The sequence below is a fragment of the Onychomys torridus genome, chromosome 13, assembly GCF_903995425.1.
Source record: "Onychomys torridus chromosome 13, mOncTor1.1, whole genome shotgun sequence".
NCBI classification, from domain to species: domain Eukaryota; kingdom Metazoa; phylum Chordata; class Mammalia; order Rodentia; family Cricetidae; genus Onychomys; species Onychomys torridus.
This window is the reverse complement of record NC_050455.1, coordinates 50,119,663-50,141,338: the sequence shown is the minus strand read 5'-3', so window position 1 is coordinate 50,141,338 and position 21,676 is coordinate 50,119,663. Positions and strand designations below refer to the sequence as shown.

Genomic DNA, 21,676 nt, shown 5'->3' with positions numbered 1-21,676 from the left:
CATGGTGGAAGAAAAAAATCGGTTCCCTTAAGTTATCTTCTGACCGCCAGACATGTGTGTGGTGCACATAAGCTCACGTGTACACGTGCACATTATTTTTAATGTTTCTGTGAAAATCTGAGTTCCTGGGTTTTCTTTAAAAAAAAAAAAAAATGCCAGTCTGAGCCCGGTGACGGTGCCGCACGCCTTTAATCCCAGCACTCGGGAGGCAGAGCCAGGCGGATCTCTGTGAGTTCAAGGCCAGCCTGGTCTACAGAGTGAGATCCAAGACAGGCACCAAAGCTACACAGAGAAACCCTGTCTCGGAAAAACAAAAAAGAAAAAGAAATGCCAATCTGGCCACTCCAGGTCTGAACTGACTGGCTCCCCCCCACCCCACCCCCAAAAGGACAGGGAAGTCCTGCTTTACTACAGCCCTAACACTCCAAACACCCCTTTGCTCCCTGGAGACTTCAATGCATGACCACTCTTGAGGAGCCTTGGTGCTCTGGCCTTGGGGCAGAACCTAGGGCAGGGCCAGGCTATTTGAGGCCATCACTTGGGCATGATGACAGAGGAGCCTTCAAACATCTCCTCTGGCCTCACAGCTTTTGCCTGTGTGAGCCTGAACCCGGAGTTCAGCAGGAGCCCCCTAGCCAGGCTGCATATAAACCACAAACCCTGGAGCAGGAATGGAAAGGCTCTCAGGAAAGAGAGTACTCACTCACCCTCTCTCCTCCCGGCAGCTGTCACCAGATTGCTGTCTATGGCTGGGGCCCAGGGTGGACCAGCCACATGTGTCACTGGCCTGGACCAGGCCTATAAAGCCAACATTGTGCTATGTGGAACAAGAGAGGTTTTTTTGTTTTTTGTTTTGTTTTGTTTTGTTTTTTTTCATTCAGCGGCCAGCATCAAGCAGACACTCAAGCAAAGGGCTGGGGGATCACCCTGAACAAAGAACATGGGAGAGGAAGCCATATGACTCTGGTGCACACATGAGCCTTGTAGAGCCCAGGGCATTTCCACAGACCACCTTGCAATTGCATTTCCTTCCGAAAATAGATACCAATACGACATTCCCAGAGGGATAGCAGGCCTGGACACAGCATTAGCAACAGCCAGGAATGGTAGGCCTTGCGGGGGCCATGACTTTACTGACTCGGGTCATGAATCTTCCTCACTACTTACCAGATGCAGAATGCTGAGCTGGGGATAGAGGAGTCTCGGAGTAAGGCACAGCACCCACCTGCACAGTGCCCTGGAGCCCAGAGAGGGTAAGTAAGTAGAAAATCATACACTGATGACCCAGAGGAAGAATTGAGACTCACGCAGCAGCAGCAACTCAAGCCTTAGATCAGATCCCGATCTGTCCGGTTTCGCACACTTCCGGGAGTCTCCTGAAATGTTATAAGCTCAGCCAGGAAGGCATCTGACTGCCGTAATAAGGAAGTTGAACGCTCCACTGGGGGCAAAGGAGAATGTGGAATGTATTTAAGGGGGAAATAACATCATCTGATTAGGGTCATGAAAAGGTCACTCTGGCAGCCACCGGGGAAGCTGACCCTGGGTGCAAGATAACAGGTTAGAAGGTGAGAGTCTTTCTCTCCCGGATACAGGAGCCCTTCAGACTCCTAAGTTTTCTTTCCCAGGGTTTCCCGTTCTACCTGATAAGCGAAGGGGGAGTCTGGGGACTACCATTTGTTTTCACAAGACCAGGAGCAGGATGGAGCTGAAAGTTTTCTTCCTGGTATTGTTCCCAGGGGCCAAATTTGATATCTTTGTACAAAGCCGGACCTCTCTTGTGTGGAATTCTCTCGGCAAGCACCAGGCGAACCTGGAAAGCTCAGGAGTAAGCAAGAAGACATGAGGTAGTCTGACATGATCTCTGCCAGAGTTACATATGGAGAAACAGAAAAGGGAATTAAACACTAGACATCAACAGTCCCTCTTCGCATCCCTGTCCTCGTACCTAGCACCTGATACCCCATGATCTGGCCAATCCAAACCGCGCCGCAGACAGTCCTGCCGCGTTCTAGCTCCATGCTTGGCTCTCACTGTTTCCTTTGCCTGTAATGCTATCTTCTGAGCAAGCCCGTCCTCCAGTGCTGTCTCCACAGTCAGCAAGAAGCCATTGCTCTGTCTTCATGGACTCCAGTGCACTTCAACTCTCTCCTGTACTTTTTCCAGAACAATCTGTGTTAAAATTACTTCCTCTTCTAGACCATGGATTCCTTGAAGATGGGACTCACTCCTGCTTCACATCTGTTCTCTCACCACCAACTTACACCGTCCCCAATCAATGTTGCCTTTGGGAACTGATGGACAGTGGGAATCACTTTTCTAGTTCCTTCGTAAAGGAAAAGTGTAGAAAACCATATAATGATTCTTCTGTATTAACACACCGATGTCTTCTTCATGCACCTCATAAGCTCACTCTGACAGCAACCAAGTTGCAGCCACCTTGGTCAACATTTCCACCCTAGGAAGTTACAGGCTAAGCCAGAGCTGCTGTGCCTCCTACAAACTTCATTAATTCTCAGAGCAGTGCACAGAGTGTGTTCACTCTCGTTTTTATGCATTTCCTAGGTCATGGTTCAGTTACTCCTACTGCATAGGTCACCCCCATAGAAAAAACATGTAAATTCTCATTAAATCTTTGCTCCAATTAACTGAATAAAACTTCAAGACCCTTTAAAGTTTTTGAAAATTCTATTTAAAAAAAAATGTCTACATAAACCTCCATCTGTTTGGCAATGGTAATATTTTGTACTGTTGTTTGAAAATTATTTCCACAGAGGACATGGTAGCCTGTCACTGTACTCCCAGGCTCCGGAGCAGAAGGCAAGAGGCTAATGAGTTGGTGGCCAGCCTGAGCTACTTAGGAAGAAATCTGTCTCAATAAGAAAATGAAGGAAGGAAAGGAGGCAGGGAGGAAGGGAGGGAGGGCTTAAAAACTTGGGGTGGGGTTGGGGATTTAGCTCAGTGGGAGAGTGCTTGCCTTGCATAAGAAAAGCCCTGGGTTCAATGTTTTGTGCTGCCACATATTGGGTAAAATGTTGATCTAGCCAGCTAGCCTGGGAACTTAGAATGTGCAGATGACTTCCATGTCCCAGAGTTCAAGCGGTGAACTCAGGAAGCTAAATCCACTTGCTATTGTTGGTTAGCTGCTTTAGAACTGAAAATGACCTTTTCAAATTGGAAAAGTAGGCAGGAACAAAGAGGAACTTGAAAACTAACAATGGCTCACATTTTCATAGCCATTTCTGGTTTATAAAGTGGGTTTGTATCATCATTTCATCTGCCCTGCCAACAGCTCTGTGAGGTCAATATGAGGTCTCCCTGGGCACAGATGAGCAGGCAGGCGTGGAAGATGGGACATCATAACACGCAGTACCTACTGAGTAGGAAAGAAAACCTCAGAAAACGTTTTTGTTTTTGTTTTTGTTTAACCACACCATGTTCCCTCTGAGCACTCTACACACAAATATACTAAACAAGCTACTGGGCTCATTTTGCAAAGATAATGTCAATTTCAACCTGCAGGTAAAAACAAGGAGGAAATATTAGGAAAATGCAAGATGGCCATCCTTGCTTCAGTGCCTTTGCAGAAGTGTTCCTTCCAAACATCAGCTATGCTATAAAGTAGCTGCTCAGTCAAAACCGAGACACAGTTGGGGAAACGTGTCCAAACATTGGGCTTGAACCACACTTAGAGACTCAAATTAAGGCCTTTGATGCTGTCCACAGTCATACACTACCAGAAATAAAAGAGTTGACACTCTCATACAACGTCAAACTAAATCTCTTGGCTGGGCTGTAGCAATTCATTTTCTGCAGCCCATAATTATCTTCAGAGGCACGCACTGCATTGTATTTTCGGTGCTAAAACTGTTCGCTTCCACGGTGTCTATCACACTGTTGTGGTATCTCTTCACATTTTAGTTCATTAGGAACTCGGAAAATTGAAAGTGAGCCCCGCCTACTGCCTGTCTTTTCAGCATTTTTCTGTTTCTCCTTTTCCTGGAAGATTGTCTTTTTGAATATCCTTGTTTATTATTTCTCACTCCTCTCTCGCTCCTTTGTCTTCTTTTCACCAGCCTGGCTATCTAGGCTGGAAAGTGCTCAGGAAAGAACTTCTGGGAGTGGAGATAATAAAGTCAAAAAGGTGGGCCTAAGGAGGAATGCAACACAGTCCCCAGAGGCAGCCTGACTGGAGAGTGAAGTGGTTAGCTTCCCTGTCCTTAGCGAAGGGCAAGCAAAACTGAGTGGTCCAGGCAGATCGGCCACCCGGGCACCGCACCAAAGCGTGTGGTCAGTGAGGCTGGCCCTGCTAGCCCAGCAGGAGGGCGGCGGAAAGCAGGGCGTGGCGCTGGCCAGTGCGGGACCGGGACACCGGCGGCGTAGGGGGGCGAGGCGTGCTCGGGTCTATTCCGGGAGCGCGCAGGGCGGGGCGGGGGCGTCCTGCGAGCATCCTGTTGGGGGGAGGGGACGAGCTCGCCGCCGGGGCAGCCCCAAGAGCGCAAGCCGCCCGTGCGGCAGCCGCTGCGCCCTAGCTTGGGCGCCCCGGGATCCCCGCCGGCGCCATGGACCGAGGCCGGGGTAAGTGGCACCCCCGCGGAGGTCGGGAAAAGGGACCTGGGAGATCCGAGGCCGGAGAGGAGCTGAGAAGGAGGGGGTGGAGGTGGTAGATGGGACTTGGCGTGCGAGGCACCAGACACTTGGGCACAGGTGCCTCCTGCAACAGGAGCAATCCGTGAGTGTGAGCCCCTCGTGGCTCTTAGGTCTGAGTCCCCTCATGGGTGGGAAATCGGTGCGTTTGAACACTGTTTCCTAACTTTATGAAAGGTTCCCCAAGGATTCTTGAAGTCAGCGAGCTACCCACTCCTCGCCACACGCAGGGAGAGGGTGGAATACGGGTACAGGTTACACTTCTAGAACAGTCGCTCATGCGGCTCCCACTGTGCGCCCTGGGAGAAGCCAAAGGAGAAGCCCCAAGAGACCCGAAGTTTGCAGCTGCTTTGGGAGAAGGCGGGGCTGCGTGAGCACGCTTCCGCGCCTCTGTGTGTGTTTAGTGGACGTTTTGGAGTCCTGAGGACTAATGCAGTTAGGACTGCCCGGGCAAAGATAAAAGCTTCCTGGGGCCTTAGGGTGGGAACAGCGCACATTTTAGTAAAAGGTTAGGAGATTGCTGCGGCGACAGTGTGTCTACTTGAGCATGGGGGTTAGTGTCAAAGGCCTGAGTCCCGCCGCCCGCCCGCCGGCAGCTCTAGAATCCTGAGATCACAGGTGTGGAGGCACTGAGCGAACTGAGTGTTGTGTCTTTTTACCAGAAGCAGTTTCTATTGTTGTTGCTGTTAATGGAAAATTCCTCTCCCTTCCAACCATCATCTTAACTACCCGCCCCCTGCTTGCTCCGCTGAGGCCCCAGGGGCAAAAGGAAGTGTTTGGGCTAGGATGAGTGCTTGAGCAGGTGTGCAGGGTAACCTTTCTCCACCCTGTGTAAGTTCAGAGAGCCTTAGAGGAGCCGCCACCCTATCCTCTTCACCACCCCTCTCCAACACAAAATTCAGCACCCACCTGCGCCTTCAGGATCTTTGGAGAGCAGGCAGATATGAGAGGAAGGAAGGGCTTACACGTAGTTCTTCAAGACTGAGGCATGGTTTGAAGGCGGCTTTCACCTGTTGGCTGACGTCTGGACAAGGGTACACCCACCCATGAGGACAGAAAAACAGAATAGGCATTTCTCATTCCTTCCGCTCTCCTCCAGTGCCCCAACATCACATCTAAAGCAAGGATCATCTTCGGATGTCACATACCATCCTGTCTGGTTCCCAGTACCAAAATCTACATGGAGAACTAAGGTTTGAATGTTTGTAATCAATGTGGCCACTTCAAAATGCAGCCTCCAGACTTAAGTCCGCAGGTCTGGTTAGTGCTGTGGTGTCTGCTTCCTGGATCTTGCTCCCTTGACCAGAAGTAAGCTTCCAGAAGCCAGGAAACAGAGCTTGTGAGAACGCGTCTGGCGCATGATGGGAACTGCCCAAAGTGGCTTATCAAGTGAGATGAAGCATGCTTCTTGTACATCTCAAGTTAATTTGTCATAATGTCTTTTTTTTTTTTTTTTTTTTTGGTTTTTTGAGACAGGATTTCTCTGTGTAGCTTTGTGCCTTTCCTGGATCTCACTTGGTAGACTCACAGAGATCCACCTGGCTCTGCTTCCCGAGTGCTGGGATTAAAGGCGTGCGCCACCACCGCCCGACATAATGTCCATTTTTAAAAGACTCCTGCACAGTTCTCACAACAGAGCTCTTCTGTGACGTGCTAGAGGCCATGTCACCCCTTCTAGTAAAGTAGTATGTGGCGGGGGTGCACAAGACCAATTCGCCTTCATTTCCCACCTTGATAAACAGTTTCAAATACTGTGGTGAAAGCAAATATGGCCGGATTGTGGATCAGAGTGCAAAACCTGTCTGTGTCTTTCAGATAAAGTATAAGGGTTCAGAAATGATGTTAGCGGACTGGGATGGCCGGCTTTATCAACTTGACACATTCTAGAAATACCTGGGAAGAGAGTCTCAATGAGGGATTGTCTGGATTAGGTTGGCCTCTGGGCACGCCTTTGGGGGGGGGGGGGGGTTTCCCTTGATTATGTAAATTGATGTGGGGCCACCCAACCTAAAAGGGGGGCAGTACGGGGGCAGTACCGTCCCCTAGATTTGTGGTGTGGACTGTTTAGAAAGGGAGAAGATGAGCTGAGCACCGGAGTACATGCTTTCTCTCTCTGCTCGTGACTGTGGATGTGACTTGCTTGCTGCTTGAGTCCCTGCCACCTTTTCTGGAGTAATGGGCTGTCACCCGGAATTGAGAGATGAAATAAACCCTCTCTTCCCCTAAATTGCTTTTGTCAGGGTATTTTGCTATAGCAACAGGAAACAAAGGAAGGCAGAGCCTTCCTTGTTGTGACCCTGTCCTCAGGTGGATGTGCACACCAACCCCGCCCCCCAACATGTCAAGCAAAGTTTTAAAAAGGCAGGTCTCATTTTAGCCTCTCCCACCAACCACCTCAGGGTAGGGTGACCTTGAGCAGGCTAGGGTCACCTTAGACCAGGACACTGTTCAGTATTTGCCGCCATCACAGCTGAAATCACCTCTTACACTAGGCTCCCTGTTCAGTTTTTCACATTGTTTTCACCCTTGAACAGCTCACGGGTCAGAGGTTATCCCCTCTCAGGAAAGCAGGCTGTGGCGCAATCCCAAAACCCAGGTCTCTTTAATAACAGAGATCTCTTTTTCTCTCCGCTCTCCAGGCTGGTAGCCCAGGATCAAGGTTAACCTCAGGCGAGGTCTTTTCCTGGCTTTGGTTTTCTTTCTGTATTTCACACACCTCTTCTCTATGGTCTTCCTCTTCTTAGATGGACTCCAGCCCCACCAGACTCAGTCCCCGCTCTCATGACATTTGACCTCAGCTACCCCCTCAAGGCCCTGGCTCTAAATGCAATCACATGGGACTTAGGGCTTTAATCTATGAATGGGTAGAAGGTAGTGGTGGACAGGAGACAGAAGTCAGTCCACAACAGCCATTGACATTAATTTGCAGTCATTTTCTGTGTAATACACAGAGCAAGAGCAAGGTTTAAACACAGCCTTGATTTTTTTTTTTCATTTTCATTTATTTATTTATTTTTCTATTATCAGCTTGATACAGTATAAATTCTTATTCTAATAGTGAAATGTTTCATTGAGGCTTGCCAAGTAATTGAGTAAAACCAAAACTTATTATAAGCCACAGTCATCCTAGGGTCCCCCCTGCTATATAGCCTCCCTGGTTCTGTGGGTTGCAGTCTGATTGTTCTTTGCTTTATATCTAGTATCCACTTATGAGTGAGTACATACGATGTTTGTCCTTCTGAGTCTGGGTTACCTCACTCAGGATGATATTTTCTAGTTCCATCCATTTGCCTGCAAATTTCATGCTGTCATTGTTTTTCTCTGCTGAGTAGTACTCCATTGTGTATATGTACCGCATTTTCTTAATCCATTCTTCAGTTGACGGGCATCTAGGTTGTTTCCAGGTTCTGGCTATTACGAATAGTACAGCCTTGATTTTTAAGCATACTGCTAACTGCCTCCACGGTGGCAAGGGAACAGCCAAACCCTAAAATAAGACTAGATTCCCAGTCTTCTGTCTCAGTTGCCCTGTGCATGTTCTCTGACACAATTATACCATCCAACCTCCACATAGCGAATAGGAACAAAGCTGGGAAGTGGGAAGCGGGATTTCTCTTCACACAGCAAACTGCCTTGGAATAAGCAAAGCAGGATTCACACAACCCAGTCATAGACATATATACACACACACATATATATATGAGGAGTTCTCAAATGCTCACTGTTAGTCAGTCAGCTTACCTCCGAGGGCTCACGTTCTGCACTCACATCCTTCCCCACCATGTCAGGTGATCCCACCTGTGACTTTTTGTTGTTGTTGTTGCAAACACAACTATATGAAGAGCCGTCAAAGGAAATGGGGGTGTTTGCGAACAAGACAAAATTTGCAGTGGCTGACGTGAGAGCGATTCTCAGACTAGCATCCCTACAGGAGAGGCAGTAGAAGCAGCTTCCAGAAGCTTGTTTCTCTTAAAGGTTCACCAGAGGCTGAGGTGGGCTCCACTTAAAAGTGCACGGATAAAAGAAATGTTCAAAGCCAGAAGCTGGGTGTGGTGAGGAATGATTGGCATTCCAGACTCAGGAAACCGAGGCAGGAAGAGCACTACAAACAAACAAAAACATAAAGAAATGAAAAAGAGGTAAAACAAGTATTGCCTGGGCACACAACGAGGCAGAGGGCAAATAGCCCTGAACCAGTGTGTAGGCTAAGGACGACTGTCACCTTCACCTAATGTTCCAGAGGGTTCCATAAACCCCTTCCTGCACACTGGAGAGAACAGGGCTCCCAGGTGTGTGTCCTTTGACTTAAAGCACCCCTCTTTTATTTAGCTGCATGCCACAGCACAGCCTTTATTGGGATTTATGGATCAGTGGATGAGGTTGGACTCTGGGGAGGAGAGGGTCTGATGCAGTTCAGAGCAGTCATTTAAAACTAGCGGGCTGGTAGGGTGGCTCAGTGGATAGAGACAGTACCACCCCGCCTGGCTACCTAAGTTTGGTCCTCAGAACTCAACGTGGAAGGAGAGAACTGTCTCACTAGTTGTTCTCTGACCTGGGTATGTTTGGTGTGGTACGTGGACCCCCCCGCCCCCCGTGGTACATGACCCCCCTCTCTCGTACACACACACATACATACACACACACACACACACACACACACACACACACACACACACACACACACTAAATGAAATGTAGAGAGAAGGAAAGAGGGGGAAGGAGAAAAAATCTGTGGACCTAAACCACTCTGGTTTCTCACTCTAAGCCGACATCTTGTAGCATACCACCACTACCACCACCGCCACCGCTGCCACCACCTCCACCACCAGGCCTTTGTTGTCTTTTCCCTGTTCCCTCCAACAGCTCACTTCCTCACGCTGCCCGTTTTACTCCTTGCTGTTCTGCATAATCCCATGCTTTCCCTGGCTCACTCCTGTCACCCTAGTCATTGTGCAAACATTTCTTCCTCCCCGGGGCCGTGTTTCCCAGCCTTCCCACTGCCTCTGCCTGCCTGCCTGCGGCTGCTCAGAGCACCATGTGCCTGACACACTGGTGGTCATTTCCACGGTTGCAGTTAACTGCGGCATGGCATGCGCTGTTGGTAGGGAGCTCTTTGAGCACGGGCCTTTCCTAGCTTGTTGGTAGCCTCCTCTTCGGCTCCTCCCGCCATGTTCTGCACTTAGTAGTCGCCCAGGAAATGTCTGTCAAGACGGTGAAGAAATGAAAGCAAGTGGATGATCCAGCTCCGAGGGGCCCCTGGCTGTGGTCATTTTCAACGCCGTGATTGGAGGGACAGAAGTATGGATGTTATCATCACACGTTGTTTGCTTTGCCTTCCTCTTTGTACACTCAGACCCCAGATCCTGTTGACTGTTACTGGGAAATGGATCTTGGGTGGCTGCTTCTCCTATATCCTGTTCTGCCTACAGGGTCTTCCTGTTTCTACTGTGGGCTTCTCCAGTGCGCCTCAAGGACCACTCCCTATGTGTCTAAAGTAGTGCTTCCCTAATCTACCTGGACTCCAAATCATGCCCTGTGGAGCCCAGTTTAAACACGCTCCAGAGAGCTGATCAAGGGTTCTGGGGTGAAATCTGGGAGTCTGCATTTTGCAAAGCCCTTAGGTAAACTTGTTCTCACTGGTGAATGCCACAGTTCTCATACACTGCTCTGCTGTGACCTTTGACCCTGCTCACACAACCTTCCAGGATTTCCTATTCCCTACCCTAGGTAAGTGAGAGGTAGTCAAAGGCCTTTCCCATGTTTCAACCAAGTGGAGCTCTGGGGTCCAGACCTATTTCTCAAGGTAGACAAGACTCCTTTAAGCTGCAAGTTCTCTTTCTTTAACTCTTAAATCACCAAGCAGGGTATGGTGGCACACACCTTTACTCCCAGCAGAGGCAGGTGGATCTCTGTGAGTTTGAGCCAGCCTGATCTGCATAGATCTCTAGGCCAACCAGAGCTGCATAGTGAGATCCTGTCTCAAAAAAACCTAAAAGGAAATACATAAATAGCCATGCAGGGTTTTTTTTATTATATACCCCATAATATATCTAATTCCTCCTAACTCTACCCTACATTTTTTTTCAACTTAGAGAGGCATTTGACTTCTCCCCAGTGGTATTCACTTCAGCCTGGCCCTGTGGATGCTGAGCATTTGTGGAAAACTTCAGTCAAAGGCTAGACCTCCCTGTGCTGGTGGTCATCGTGTATCCTGTGACTTAACAACAGTTTTTGGGCTGAGGGGGAGATGCACTGGGCAGGAAGGAGCCATGTGATCCGACAGAACTGACTCTGGGGTCCTTTTTCAGGTTCCGTTTCATCCTTGAGTTTCTCTTCTGGGGCTCTTCCCAACCGTGGCAGTAGCCCTAGGACGTGGACAGAGCAACCATTCTCCTCTTTTTTTGTTTTGTTTTGTTTTGTTTTGTTTCTTTTGTTTTTGTTTTGTTTTTCGAGACAGGGTTTCTGTGTATAGCTTTGCGCCTTTCCTGGATCTTACTTTGTAGTCCAGGCTGGCCTCGAACTCACAGAGATCCGCCTGGCTCTGCCTCCCGGGTGTGCCATTCTTCTTCTAGCGTAGGTGAAGCGTCTGAAGTCCAGTATCACCTACCTGTGGGGTCTTCTACCACATACCCCTCCCCTGTTGAGTTCCCCTAAGACTTTCAGTTACCAGTCCCTCCCCAGGAGACTGGGCTTTTAGATGATTCTAGTTATCGTTGGCATGTGTCTTCTATGTACGTGTGAATCCCAGTGTCTAGGACTGTATTCTGCATTATATCTTCAAGCTCTAACCAGTATTCCAAATGCTGAATTTTTGTAGTCACATCCTACTTATGTTGAACACACACCATGATTCCAGTCAGTGTAGATACTATCATTATCCCCATCTTACGGATGAAGATATTGAGTCTTAAAAAGGCTGTGTATCTACTCAGCTCTGCCTACCTTTAAACCTTTCTCATTAGTATATGTTTATCATACAAAATAAGAGGCTTCACTATGGCATTTCATGCATGTATATAGTGTACTATGACCATAAATGCCCATAGTTACCCAGCAAGAGGGGGACACAAATATTTCCTCTTCTATGTTGTTTCTTCTTTTTGTTTGTTTGTTTCTCAAGACAGGGTTTCTCTGTGTAGCCCTGGCTGTCCTGGAACTCCGTAGACCAGGATGTCTTAGAACTCAGAGATCCTCTTGCCTCTGCATCCCAAGTGCTGGGATGAAAGGCATACACTACCACCACCTTTTTTAAATCTAGATTGTCCAGATGAGAGAAAACATATATTTGTCTTAATGAGTCTGGCTTTCTTCATTCGACATGATAATTTTCAGTTCCATCCACTTTCCTGAAGGTGACATAGTTTTGGCTTTTGTAGCTGAATAAAACTCCATTGTGCATACATAACCTCATTCCCCACCCCACCCCCCAGCCATTCACTGATGGTCACTTGAGCTGATTTCTTAGCTTGGCGCCATAGTAAACATGGTGTGCAGGAATCTCTGTGTTATGTGGACTTACAGGTCTTTGGACATGTACCCAGGAAGGGTCTAGCCAGATGATTCTAGCTTTTGATTTTTGAAGAGCCCCTACACCATTGTGTCTGCATCAATTTACATCCCACCCACCCCCCAGGAATGTATTAGGGTTCCTTTCTCCCCACCTCCTCACCAGCATTTATTATTTGTTTCTGAGCTGCAGGCCATGAATGAGCTGAGATGGAATGGCTTTGCATTTCCTTGGTGGCTCAAGGCGTTGGATATTTTTTCATAGACTTACTGGCCATTTGTCCTTCTTCTTTTGAGAACTATGGCTCATTTGTTCATTTATTAATGGTTTTATTTGTTCTTCTGCTGTTTAATTGGGAGAGGGGGTTTCTGTATGGTTTCTCTGGTATTAATCGCCTGTCAGATGGGTAGCTGGCACAGTGGACTCCGGGCTCGGTTGGACATTTGCTTGGCAATACGAAAACTTTGGTCTCATGCTGTCCCATTTGTCTCTAGCATTGTTCTCTTCTGCTCTGCATGAATGTTGGGGGTGGCGCTCACTAGGTAAAGACTGCAAGGTAGGGCGGGACAGGTACTAAAAGAAGGAGGTCTGAACCATCCTGAGGGACCCCCTCCGTCAGTGAAGGGATAGCTCTGTGAGGTGTTAGGTCTCCCCCTTCCCCACCCTCCCACTGTAGCTGGTGTTTAGAATTAAAGAAGCCACCAAGGAGGCTGAGCCAGGAAGGCCCCAGGCTGGGTTCATCGTCCATGTAAAATTCCATTCCGGAATGCCTGTGATGCCTGTAGCGGGGAATAGAGGTGCAGAGCTGGCCAGGCATGATTCTTCCCCCTGGCACAGCTGTCAGGCCATGGTGGGGACAGAATGTGGCACCACATTGCAGTCATTCCAGCTCGGGGAATTCACCAGCAGCCTGCTGCCCACGAGGCAGGCCAGGGGGCTTTTTATAGCCCTCTAAGAACCAGGAGGAAAACTGATCTGTGAGAGAACAGCAGAGCACTTGTCTTGGCCAGGCACCATTCTCTAGATCGAGTCCTTCCCAGAGACCCACGGTGCTGTTTAGGCAGGGGAGGTGGCTAAGAGAGCGGTATGTGTAAGGAAGCCAGTGCACTGTTGGAAGACAAAGACGGGGACCAGCCCCTGGCTCTTCCAGTCACCTTGGGCTTCCGTGTCTTCATCTGACTGACAGGTTACTGTGCAATGACTCTATTAGGGTGCAGAAGTCAGTAGACCTCAAGCCATGGGCCAAAGAGCAGACTGATTAGTGTTACTGATGAAGAACTGTGCCCGTTCCTCAGGTGTTGTCGATGGGCTTCCTCAGTACACGGCCACAGCTGAGTAGTTGGAACAGACCGTGTGCATCCTGCAGAGCTAAAACACAGGAACCAGCTAGGCCAGCCGTTCAACCTGCAGGTCACGACCCTTTCCCAAAGGTCGCATATCAGATACTTATATTACAATTTGTAACAGTAGCAAAATTACAGTTATGAAGTAACAACGAAAGTCATGTTATGGTTGGGGGTCCCCACAACATGAGGAAGGGACTATATTAAAGGGTGACAGGGTTAGGAAGGTTGAGAACCACTGATCTAGGCCTTCCCAAAGGTTTCTTCACTCTTGATAAGGGCGTAGAGAGAGTGTAGACCCTGTAGGGAGTGCTGTGGTGGGGTGTGTTCAGATGGGAATGGCCATTTCCCTCTGTTTCTCAAATTACTTTTAGCCCCAAAATTATTGGCATAAAATTTTAAGCAATGGAGTTACCCTGGGTAAATGGGAGTAATGAGCACAGTAGCCCCCCCCCATCTTACTCCCAGCACAGCCCCTTCCCCTGTGGAAGCCAAGCAAACCCTATAGATTTTGCCAGAAGAACACATGGAAACCATGTATCCTCCCTTAGTTTTACCTTGCAGCCCTGAGGTTCAAGGGCAGTGGCTTCCCTAAGGTCATTTGGCAGAGACCACAGGGGGCATTGCAGAGAACCACTGATGTCCCAAGCAGAGCACAGACCCATCTCTTCAAGGGACAGGCTTGTCTGCAGAGCCTGCTGTTGGTGGCAGTGCATGATCCTGAGTCCCCAGGGGTCAGATCTGAGGCTTTGCTGGACCTGTATGGAAACCTACCTGTGAATTTTTACATCAACATGGCCGAGTCGGGTCTGAGAACCTATTTACTGAGAGACCCAGAACCAAAAGAAAATACATTTTAAATCTTTATTTATTTATTTTTTTATTTCATTGGTACAAAGACTTAAAAAAAAACCAAAACCTCAGAGTGTATGTTACAATTGACATGTTAATTTATTCATTTTCCCCCTTTTCTAAAAAGGCTGTTATTCAGTAGATAAAAACATCTTCAAATCGGTGGCATCTTAGGATGGAGAAATTATGATAATTTATACAAAAGCTTTCTTTTGAAGATGGAATCAGATTCATTCATTTGTAGAATAAATATTTACCCTTCCTGCCCATTCTTGTTGGAGGGTGTGCTGAGGGCAGATCCTGCTGATATGAAACCGAGGAAGATTTTTTTTAGCTCCACTTGAACCAAGAAAACCGATCTCCTGGGACCGTGCCAGGAAACCAGAGAGACTAATGGCTTTTCCTCGCCTCTAGCTAGCAGCCAGGTGTGGCTCTGAAGAGAGCAAGCTCCAAAGTGAGGCCCTGCCTGTGACCCGAAATCATATCTGGTCGGCGTCCATCAAAGAGAATGTGCAAAGGACCAGAGGGCTCAAGGGACACTTTGTAGCCAAGACCCTCAGGAACACTGTGGATGGTATTTCAGGTGGGGGGAGCAGTAGAGAGGAGAGAAAGGCCCAGAAGGTGCTGGGGAGCGAGCAAAACTGCATGCCTGCAACCCAGAGCATCTGAGAAGTAAGCAGAGCCCAGAGTGCCTTCACAGAGGAGCCCTCCCTACACACACACACACACACACACACACATACACACACACACACACACACACACACACACACACTTGGGTCTATAACAGGGTGTGTCCCTATTCTTGGAGGCTGTGCTTGTGATGTGCCTAATTATAGCGACAGATAAGCCCAGAGTCAAGGGCCTTAGCTGCCTGCTGGTGTCTGGTTACCTCTTTGGGATCCTGTCTGTACCTGCTTCCCTTTAATCCTCTGTTTCTTCCACTGAAGCCTTCAGGAGGCTCCAGGCAGGCATGGGAAAGTGCTCTGTGCACAGAAAGTGTTCTGGTTTAGTTCTTCAAAGGGAAGCTTGGAATCCAGTTTGTAGCTGATTGTCTTTCTTAACAAGAGAGTGCAGGGTGGTGGTGCCGCACACCTTTAATCCCAGCCCTCCGGAGGCACAGACAGGTGGATCTCTTTGAGTTCGAGGTCTACAGAGCGAGATTCAGGACAGGCACCAAAACTACACAGAGAAACCCTGTCTCAAAAAACAAAAATAAATAAAAATAAGCAAGAGAGGCACCCTAGTTCTCTGCTATTCCTTCAGGGCTCTTGCTCATGTACAACCTGTATTGGCACTGGAGGAAGACAGCAGGATTAGAGATGCTCTTGGAACCGTTGTTAGAGTCAGGCTAAATTCCAAAGTAATGGTTAATTTATTTGCTGAAGGGAATTTCAAGATGGGAGCATTCAGGCGGTATCGTGGTTAGTCTTCACTGCTGTTCTTCAGGTCTGTAAAGAGAGAAGACAGAAACAGCGGAGACATCAAAAAATGTGCAGTTGGGCAAAAGAAAGGAGTTGAGTTTAGGATTGCAGACAAGGCTGATAAGCTGCTGAATGGTCAGAGGTTCACATTTCTAGAGTATCTGTCTCTGCACCAGGACGATTGCAGAGGTGCCCAGGGGTGAGACTTCACCCGTCCAAGGCTCCAACCTGTACACCTGGGAATGCATTTGAAAGGAAAGAACCTGAACTCAGAATACCACCAAGAGGTTCCCTGCTGGAAAGCAACTGCTTAGGAAAGAGTTTTCTCCGACTCAGCCACAAAGGCATATAGAGGCTACCACAGTTTGGTTCCAAGGTATACAGAGGCTACTGCAGTTTGGTCCCAAGCGGGCCAGGCTATATCTTGAGCTGGCAGCAAAATGTGGCAGCATTGTCCTAATGGTACTTATTTTGTAGGCAGACTAATGTGACCATTCACTTTGCATTCCTGCCTCCATAATGGACTGTATCCCCTCAAACTATGGACCAAAATAAGCCCTCCCTCCCTTAAGTTGCTTGTGGTCAGGTATTAGGTTAAGCAGCACCAAGAGTAACTAATGCATTCTCTTTGGTGGAATTTAAATGATTATTGTTTTTACTACGTCTGAACTACTTTTGTGAGTATGCAGGAGCATGTGTGTAGGAGCTAGAAGACCTTGTTTTCTTGGTGTCCTCTATCCCTACTGGCTCTTACAATCGTTCTGTCTCCTGCCTCTTCCACAGAGTTTCCTGAGCACTAAGGGGAGGGATCTGATGGAGACAGCTCACTTGAAGTGTTCCAAGGTCTCTCAATCTCTGTACACCGTCCAGTTGTGGGTCTCTGTATTTGTGCCCATCTACCACAGGAGGAATCTTCTTGAGATAGGGATTCTCATTGGCCCAGGACTTGCCAAGTAGGCTAGGCTGGTAGCCCGTGAACCCAGGAACCCGCTGTCTCTGCTTCCCCAGAGCTGGGGATACAAGCTTTTGTCTAACCTCGTTTTTAATATCTGAGACACCTCCCAGTGTTGTTTGCTTATGATGGGTCCTCTTCCTGACCTGTGTTCCAGCCATCTCCGCCTAGAAGCTGCGTGACCTCAGGCAAGATATTTAACATCTGTGTGTCTCTTTCCTCATCTGCAAAATGGAAATGATCACGATAGTGCTATGCGGATCCAGAGCACTGCACACAAACCAGGTCACCCCCTCATTACTGCTTCAAGTCTCCCCCACTTTCCTGATGGTCCCTGCTCATCCTCTGACCTAACCAACATTTAACTGGATTTGATCCCTGGAAACGATGGTAGAAGGAGAGGGCTGATACCTGAACGTTGTCTTCTGACCGCAACTCATGTGTCATGGCATGTGCATGTCCATATTCAAATACACCCATCACACACACACACATACACACACACACATCATACACACACACATAAACACACACACTCATCATATACACACACATATACTCATCATATACACACATGCACTCATACACATACACATCGTGCACACACACATCACACACACTCATCATACACACACACACATGCTCATCATATACACACATGCACTCATACACATACACATCGTGCACACACACATCACACACACTCATCATATACACACATGCACTCATACACACACACACACACACACACGCTCATCATATACACACATGCACTCATACACATACACATCGTGCACACACACATCACACACACTCATCATATACACACATGCTCTCATACACACACACACACTCATCATATACACACATGCACTCATACACATACACATCGTGCACACACACATCACACACACTCATCATATACACACATGCACTCATACACACACACACATGCTCATCATATACACACATGCACTCATACACATACACATCGTGCACACACACATCACACACACTCATCATATACACACATGCTCTCATACACACACACACACACTCATCATATACACACATGCACTCATACACACACACACACACACATGCTCATCATATACACACATGCACTCATACACATACACATCGTGCACACACACATCACACACACTCATCATATACACACATGCTCTCATACACACACACACACTCATCATACACACACACACACACACACACACACACACACACACACACATGCTCATCATATACACACACACACTCATATCGGGTAGCCCAGGGTGGTGGCCTTGATCTAAAAACTCTTCTGCCTTAGCCAACACCATCCTGTGAGAGTTGTTTTAAAGGCATATTTTTGCCTTCCTGGACAGGTAAGGTCACCCTGCTGTCAGTTGCAGAACAGAGTTATCTCATGTCCTCCTCCACTAAGCTCTGAGCCCATGAGGGCAGCAACAATGTTTCACTTAGTGTGTGCCACATTGGCGTGGCATATAGCACAGCAGTGCGGAACAGCAGGTACACCTGGAGAGGGACCAGCGGATCCTTTTAAAACATTCTATCCGAGGATGGACGGGCTCCTGGGAAGGTGGGGAGCCTGGAACAGAGCGCTCCTTGGGTGGTGGGTTGTTGTCAAGACCATAATATTAGGTTCACCATATAGAAGAAATTTCCAGCTGTCTGGACTAAAGTGAGAAGCAGCTGCCCAAGATGCCTTGGGGAAAGACTAGAGTCAGCACCGTGAATTGTGGGTACACTGTGGACTGTGATGAGCCGTAGCAGAATTGTTAGAAGGTCTTATTAATAAAAACAAACCTGAGGCCAGTTATTGGGTGAATGCTGGGATGAATGCTTGTTTCCTCAGACTGGAAGCTTCTGAGTCCTCATCCAAATGAATCTCAGCTGAACTGTGCTGCTCAAAAGCCTAAAAGCTTAACCAGCCAAAATGCTTCTAGTTTCATGTCTTCACGCCTTATATATCTTTCTACTTCCTGCCGTCACTCCCTGGGATTAAAGGCGTGTGTCACCGTGGTTGGCTGTACCCAATGTGGTCTTGAACTCACAGAGATCCCCAGGGATTTCTGTCTCTGGAATGCTAGGATTAAAGGCATGTGCTACCACTGCCTATCCTCACGTTTAATATTGTGGCCGTCCTGTTCTCTGACCCCAGATAAGTTTATTGGCCTGCACAATTTTTCGGGGAACACAATACCACAATGAGAAGCACCCAGAATCAAATGGGTTTTCCATCCTCTCCCCAGCCAGCGGTGCAGCTGACATCCCTCAGTGAACCTCTGTTTTCTGAGATCACTCCGAAGGGAACATAGGAACAGTGGCCAGACGGGGACAGGCACCCATCAAGCAGCTGGGAAGTCTTGTTATCATGGACCATGGTGCTGAGTAAGCAAGCGATCACCGCTGGTGAGGTAGATTGTCTGGGTGGGATGCGATGCTCAGGGTGAGCGTAGAAGGACCCTTTGGACTATCTGCTAGATTGGGAGTCTGTTTCCCTACCTACTTCCCTTCCCCTTCTGATGTGTCTTGGGTTGCTGCGAAGTTGGCTCTGGTCCACACCCCCAAGACTTCCTCCCTAGGAGACCTCAAGAGAGGGTACAAAAAAAAAGTATCCAGTGATCACAGGCACTTAGAACGTCACTTAGCCATTGGACTTGGAGCTCTGCCCCTTTCACTCCTCCTGAAATGGGAGTTTTATGGGGCTTTCTAGGCTCTACTCTTCACAGCAAGGTGACTTTATTTTAGGTATCTGCTCCATCTGAAGTGTTTGCCCAGTCCTAACTAGCCACTTCCGACCAATCACTCTCCTCCCACTCCTCCATGAGTTCCTTGTGGCTTTAATAACCAACCCACATTGCATCATACCCTGACCTCTTCCAGCTCTCCCTCCAGGGCTTAGAGCACCATCTTTCCTTTGGGACACGGACAATGAAGAGTGCTTGTTTCCCTTTGGGATCTCATGGGTTGGGCTTCTGCTGTCTTCATTTCTCTCCACATTTTGTCTTCCCTCCTTCCGCTAGAATGACCCGTTAAGCTCTGTTTGCAGCATTCTGGGGCTTCTCCAGTCCCCAGCTCTGTCATACTCCTCTGGCAAGCCAAAAGTCAACAAACCATGTAGTTAGGTTGATCACATAATAACCCCACTCCTGGTACCAGTTTTATGAATTAGTTTCCTTGTTATTGTGACTAGATATCTGACAAGAAGAAGCCTCAGAGAGAATGGTTTATTTGTCTTACAATTTGGGGTGGCTTTAGATCATAATGAGGCTCAGCTTGGTTAGCATGAGGTTGCTATGCAGTGCTCTACTGGATACTCAGAGCAGTTTTATTATTTCCACTCTGTACATGAGGAAACAGACATGTAGAAGTTGGATTTGCCTGAGGCCACACAGCTTCTAGGAGGTGGCCTTGGGAGCAGAGGTCATGAGCAGACTGCAAGGGGGTAGGGTGGGGAGGGGGGTGTCCTCAGATACTAAATGTTAGACAAGAGCTAGGCCGAGAAAACATCACTGTGAAGTGGATGGTGACATTGGTCTGCAGGTAGGAAGCAGAGTGACAGGGAGGGCTATGAAACCTCAAGGCCTGTCCCCCAGTAATATGTCTTCCATAAAGCCTTTACATCCTAAGATCCTATAACTTTCCAAAACATCAGTTGAGGACAAGTATTCAAATACCTGAGCCACAATGCAGAACAAAGCCGTATGCATGGCCACTTCCTATTGGTGCAGCCTGAGTGTGCATACCACGGCTTCCCATTGGTGCAGCCTAAGACATCTGTTGGTCCTTTTTTGACTGCTCTCTCACACTGAGGTTTCTGGGTGCTGACCCTCCACCTCAGCCTGCGCTTCCATATGGGCCACTGCTTAGCCTCGCCTCCAGAATCTTTATGGAGTTTTTCACATGGTTAGAACCATTATTGACCATCACGTATTTACTGTTCTTGGAAATTGATCAGTCTACAAAACCTGAGTTTCACAGAGTGCTTGCATGCTATAGTGATGTGGTAAGACTTTAGTTTTACCTACCATAGGCAGGAAGTTACGATCACCCACTCTACTGTTGAGAAAACCGAGGTTCGAACACATGAAGCAGCTTGGTCAAGGCCATGTAGTCAGTAAAGAGGTGGCCAAGATTGGAGCCCCTGGATTCTGGCTCTGGTGCCTGTGTTTTCTCCACTATACCAAAGCACAACACACCGTGAGTGGCCAGAAAGATTTCACCCTGGCACCTGTGACCTCCAGTAAATTCTGTAACCTCCCAGGACCTCAGCAAAACTGAGTTCCTGCCATACATTGATGCTACAGAGAGGGAACAAGCGCAGGGTGAGGCACGGGAATGCAGAATAGCGTGCAGCCATCAAAAGGGGAGGAAGACAAGGACAGGCGGCAACGTGAACACATCTCTCTGCGACATAATGGTAAAGAAACAAAGCGTTGTCTAGAGCGTTAGACCCTCTTAATAAAGTTAATAGCTAAAACTCTAGAGTGTGGATTTTCAGGACCTCATTTAGTTACTCTAAAACTGTGAACACAGGAAGCAGATGCCTGAGGAAGACAGCTATGAATATAACTTCAGAGATCACAAAGACCAGGGCTGTCACGATCCCTGACTTAGTGTGGAGTGATGGTAGATGCTTAGGACAGATGGAAAATAACCAATTACAAGAATAATGATGGCAACTGTTGCATAAATAACAACCAGGTAAGAGTGGAGTGTGTATGATCCAGTGATGAGAGTAACTTGTGAATCCAGATTAGAATTCATCCAGTTTTTATCTTCCTGAGGCTCCTGTTCTTTCTTATCGACCCTCCCGACAAGAAGTTCTTAGTGACCAAAGATGGCCAGAAAGGATTACAGTGTAGACACCAGAAGCTTAAGCTGAATCGGGTTTGAGTGTGACTCACAGTCTGTGCTCTGTGTCTCT

General features: G+C 47.9%; 1 protein-coding gene across 2 annotated transcripts in view; it reads left to right on the top strand.

Moving 5' to 3' along the window:
• The first annotated feature begins 4,474 nt into the window (after window positions 1-4,474).
• The window catches only part of Afap1l1 (actin filament associated protein 1 like 1), a 58,348-nt gene continuing 41,146 nt past the window's right edge, over window positions 4,475-21,676 (top strand). Inside the window, exon 1 of one of the 2 annotated variants that reach the window (XM_036205256.1) lies at window positions 4,475-4,578. In XM_036205256.1, the coding sequence (XP_036061149.1) occupies window positions 4,563-4,578 (16 nt within the window). In that variant the 5' untranslated portion in view covers window positions 4,475-4,562. Of the gene's footprint in view, window positions 4,579-19,094; window positions 19,138-21,676 lie in introns of those variants that run through there. The other variant, XM_036205257.1, reaches the window with a different exon arrangement.